Source organism: Penaeus vannamei, chromosome 19 (assembly GCF_042767895.1).
Source record: "Penaeus vannamei isolate JL-2024 chromosome 19, ASM4276789v1, whole genome shotgun sequence".
NCBI lineage: Eukaryota > Metazoa > Arthropoda > Malacostraca > Decapoda > Penaeidae > Penaeus > Penaeus vannamei.
This window is the reverse complement of record NC_091567.1, coordinates 34,981,874-34,986,873: the sequence shown is the minus strand read 5'-3', so window position 1 is coordinate 34,986,873 and position 5,000 is coordinate 34,981,874. Positions and strand designations below refer to the sequence as shown.

The 5,000-nt window shown below is 50.2% G+C and overlaps 1 protein-coding gene across 4 annotated transcripts in view; it reads right to left on the bottom strand.

The window, feature by feature from the left end:
• Syx6 (Syntaxin 6) overlaps positions 1-5,000 on the bottom strand; it is a 61,176-nt gene that overhangs the window by 46,335 nt on the left and 9,841 nt on the right. For 2 of the 4 annotated variants that reach the window (XM_027376562.2, XM_027376563.2), the window contains exon 1: positions 4,551-5,000. This exon is cut by the window's right edge. The exons of the other annotated variants lie outside the window; for them this stretch is intronic. In XM_027376562.2, the coding sequence (XP_027232363.1) occupies positions 4,551-4,759 (209 nt within the window). In that variant the 5' untranslated portion in view covers positions 4,760-5,000. The remainder of the gene's footprint in view (positions 1-4,550) is intronic. 4 annotated transcript variants of the gene reach the window in all.

The window sequence follows — 5,000 nt, the reverse complement described above, 5'->3', positions numbered from 1 at the left end:
AAATGAAAGCGAGAAAGGAAGAGAGGGCAGAGAAAGAATGAAAATGAGACGCAAAGAAGGAAAGGGTAGCACTGGGGGAGAGAGAGAGGGGGGAGGGGGAAGGGGGGGACCTGGCACAGCTGGGCACTCCAAGGGGAGAATAAACATTGCTCAAGGGCAGGTAGAGTGGGGGCAGGGGTGTCGGAGGGAGACATAAAGTTGGGGGAAGGGAGGGAGAATTGAAAGAAAAGGAAGAAGACGAAGACAAAGAAGAGCAAGGAGGAGGAGGAGGAGGAGGAGGAAGAGGAGGAAGAGGAGGAGGAGGAGGAGGAGAAGGAGAAGAAGAGGAGGAGGAGGAGAAGGAGAAGAGGAGGAAGAGGAAAGAAGGTAGAAAGAAGCACGAGGAGGAAGAAGAGGAAAGATAGAGAGAACCAGGAGGGGAAGAGGAGGAAGAAGAATGACAAAGAGAACCAGGAGGAGGAGGAGGAAGATAGGAGATAGAGAAAAGCAAGTTGAAGACAAGGAGTAGCATGAAGACAAGGAGGGGGAGGAGGAGGTGTAATAATAATAATAATAATAATAAAATGAAGAATACGAATAATAAAAAAGGAAGATTAAGAAAAACAGGAGAGGAGTATGATGCAGTCTGGATCAATATTCTGGCGTTTCTTTTGTTTCTCTCCGGTCTGTGAGCAAATATACAGAGGAAGAAGAGCAACAGATATTCCGTTGAGCATTCGGAGAAAACACAAAAGGAGAGAGCAACGCCAAATGCTCAATCCTTTCCTTCTTTGTCCCTTTCCTTCGTTCTCTCTCCTCCTCTACCACCCCTCTCACTCTGTTTCTTTCTTTCTTTCTCTCTCTCTCTCTCTCTCTCTCTCTCTCTCTCTCTCTCTCTCTCTCTCTCTCTCTCTCTCTCTCTCTCTCTCTCTCTCTCTCTCTCTCTCAATTTCTTTCTCTCTCTCTCTTCTAAAATACTTTTGAGTTTTGAGAGAAATATAAAAATAAAGACAGATAGAAAGAGACAAACAAACAAACAAAGAGAAAGGGGAAAAACAAAAGAACGAAGGAGAAACGATAAAGAAACCAACCTCCCACCTCCCCCCCACCCCTCTTCTCCCCCTCCACCTCGCCCCCTCCCCTTCCCCCCCCCTCCACCTCGCCCTCGACCTCGCACCCCGAGAGTGACATCAAGTAAATGAGACCTGATGGCGCGCCGTCGATGCCCCACCACTTTTTGCCACCGCGGGAACGACCTCCCTGCGCAAAAACATCAGCTTCCACTTAAGTTCGCGCGGTAAAATATGCGCGTCGGTGAAGAAAATACGCCTTTTCTGGGTTTTATTCGTTGGTTTGTTTACTTATTTACTTATCAGTGTGTTTATTCAACCATCTGCTTATTCGTGTGTTTATCTATTTACTTATTAGTGTTTACTTAATTACTTGTCTACATAATGTTTTATTCATCTCTTCATTAATGTTTATTTCATTATTTATCAATCTATCCATTGGTCTATTCTTTTAATTATTAATGTTTATTCAATTATTCATCCATTCATTCATGTTCCTTCAATCATTCATCCATTCATTCATGTTCATTCAACTATTCACCCACTTATTCATGCTTATTCCTCTATTAATTCATCTTTATCATATTTTTTTTCATCACATCGGCGCGGAGACTAACGGGTTTGGAGGAGGCCGGGCCGAGCGCGGTCATGCACGGGCAGACCATCATGGAATACTGAAGCGAACGCGAAACCTTGCCATGCAGCCTGGAGAGTCTGGCTTGGGTGCCTGCTTCGCTTCCCTGTACATTTAATATTTCGAGTTTTCTTGTATGAATTCTTTGTGTGTTAGTTAGTTTGTCTCTGTCTTTCTTTATCTCCCTTTCTCTTCCTTCTTCTTTTTCTTCTTTCTTTCTCCCTCCCCCCCCCCCTCTCTCTCTATCTCTTTCTCACTCTCTTCCTCTCCCTCTATCTCTCTCTTCCTCTCCCTCTCTCTCTCTCTTCTTCTCTCTCTCTCTCCCCCCCTCCCTCTCTCTCTCTCGTTCTTCTTCTCTCTCGCACTCCCTTTCCTCGTCTCCCCTCTCCCTTTGACCCTCAGCAATCACCCGTCCCAATCCATCTTTTCCCTCCTCCCGCCACCGCATCATCGCCCGTATCCTCTGCCTCAAATCTTTCCTCTGCCGACTGCCCTTCTTGCTCCCAAGCCAATGGAACGACACACAAATCACTCTCAAACACATAAATTATTACACACAGCGATATTCATAAATATTCTCGAGCACTTGTCTCGCACGCGTCACAAGCAAGGGAGGCCCGTGTGAGAAACACCTTAGGCTACACAGATCAAAACACACCCTCTTCGAACGTCTCAGCCACTCACACGTCACACGTCACACACACACACACACACACACACACACATACACACACACACACACACACACACACACAGACACACACACACACACACACACACACACACACACACACACACACACAGACACACACACACAGACACACACACACACACACACACACACACACACACACACACACACACACACACACACACACACACACACACACACACACATTTTTGCCCGGTATTGACGCTCTCCCACTTGTCTAAAACACGTTATGCACAAGTTACGGCATCGTTCAAAAACAGCAGCCTCCGTAAGTGCTACTCTTAGTTAGTTGTTTGTCAGTCAGTGTCAGTCAGTCAGTCAGTTTGTCAGCCTATCAATACCTCCATCGACGCCTGATACAGATGTTAGGTAAATGAAGAAATGATAAGGGAAGGAGGGGAACGAAGGAGGTAAATGAAAGAGGGGAAGGACAAGAAGTGGGCAGCGAAAGAGGGGAAGAAGGGACAAGGGGAGAACACAATGTGAAGAACCAGGGGAATGAGAAGGGGGAAGACCAGGGGACAGAGAGCGAAGGATGAAAGGGGGAGAGCGAAGGAGACGAGGAAGAGGGGAATAAGAGAGACGTAAAGAACGGGAAACAATGAGAGAAAAGACGGATTTACAAATGTTTCCAATGTACTGTACCGGTACATGTTTCGCAATCAATGTATGTGCTCTGTATATGATTCTGAGTACGTGCGTGTGTGCGAAAGTGTGCGTGGGTGTGCATGTGTGTCCGTATATGTGCGTGGGTATGCGCGCTGTGTGTGGGCGCGCGCTAGCATGTGGTCGCTTGCTTGCTTGCACTCCAAACAAGCGCTGCAGGAATCGGATTCCGGGTCTGCCCTCACCCCGCCGCCGCCCGCCGCCGCCGCCGCCGCCGCCCCAGTGACGACTTCGCCAGAACTGCGAGCAAAAACCCGACACGCAAATACGCTCTCTGGGGATGCGCTTCCTTTGTCGGGATTTAAGGCATCAACGGCGCGCCCCTCTTCCGCCGACAGTCGTCCTTCGGGGATACCTCGCATCAAGGAAACTCCAACGTGGGGAAAATGTCACTGCGTTGCCGAAGCCAGTCGAGGACACGTGTGTGGAATTCATGTCGAACAAATTGCAACCGGAACAACGAAGGGAAGAGCAAGAAAATAAACGAATATGCCGAAGGCCTTTTCGCTATTGCTTCGTATGCCCTGATGAAGCAATAGCGAAAAGGCCTTCGACATATTCGTGTTTTCTTGTTCTCCCCTTCGTTGTTCCTGCTGCACGACACAATACACACGCCGTAACTCCCGAACCCCCATTCTCATCCATGCACGCTAATACAGCATGGAAAAAAAAATCAAAGCATATACAAGAAGGAGATATAAACAAATAAACAAATAGTAAAGACCGCCATCCTAACATCAATATTTATGATGATTCCGTGACCGGGACCCAGACGAGCGCCTCGACTGTCAATCTGCAACTTGCAACTTCTGACGCCAGCCCCGATGAGAGGCATGCTTCTGTAAGGCGTCAGGAGCTCAGTCGCGCTCTCTACTGACTCACTGTAGAACTCGGGACAATGTGAAGTCTCCAAGGAGCAAGGGTTATTGTGCTAAATGTAACTACACAAATATTTGAATGTGTTGCACTGTCATCGTTGCCTTTTCACCTCTTTTACTCTCTTAGCTTTTCTCTCAAAACCAGCGAAGTAAACGCTCCTCCTTCTCCGCTCAGACTTTGCAGCCAGTCAGATTATGCAAATCGGAAATGCACCCCAATCACACGGACATTCGCTGCATGGCGTCTGCAACATGTAGGCACACCGATAAGGCTTGACGTTGAAAAGTGTGCATAAACACCGGCCGCCAAAGCCCAACGGCCGATCGCCCACGCGCGCCCGGCCACACGAGGGCATTCATTAGCCCTTGTTCGTGGGAGCTCGCCCTACCTCTCCTGGGCCGGCGGGGCGCAGGTCGGCCGCGACGGCCACCTCCCTCCCTCCGCTGAATCAATCCCTCCAAAGCAGCTCGTGAATGTCAATTCGCCGAGGCCACGTAATGAGCGGCCGCCGCGTATATCAATGCAATGCCACTGAGGCTGACGAGGCGTCCGAGGCTGCCACCTAAGCTGCCTCCGCCGGCCTCCGCCCGGGACCGTCGGGGTTACCTACTTTTTGGACGTGAAGTAAAAGAGGTCGATGAAGTTGGAGTATCGGAAGACGCTGAGCTCCTTGAGGCTCCGTCGCACGCTCTGCTTCCGCGTGACGGCGTTGCTGGGTTTACGCCTCAAGCCGTCGGCGTTGCTGGGCTTCCGCCTCACGCCCTCGCCGACGCCCTCGGCAGCGAAGCGGACGGTGTTCGTGGGCGCGTGACCTGTCATGGCACCGAAGATCTGCCCTTGGCACTGTCACCACTCGTCTCACACTGACACCTCTAACTAGCGCGATCACTGCGTGGCACTTGTCTCGAAACGCACACCTTGGTCAGGCCGAGTCACACCACAGCGCCGTCATCGTTCGGGTTCAGTCACCCGCGGCGCTTCTGACCGACGCCTCGGAGAGCACAAGCACCATAACCGCCCGACCGCCCGACCGACCACCGTTCCTTGTGTGCCCCGCGAC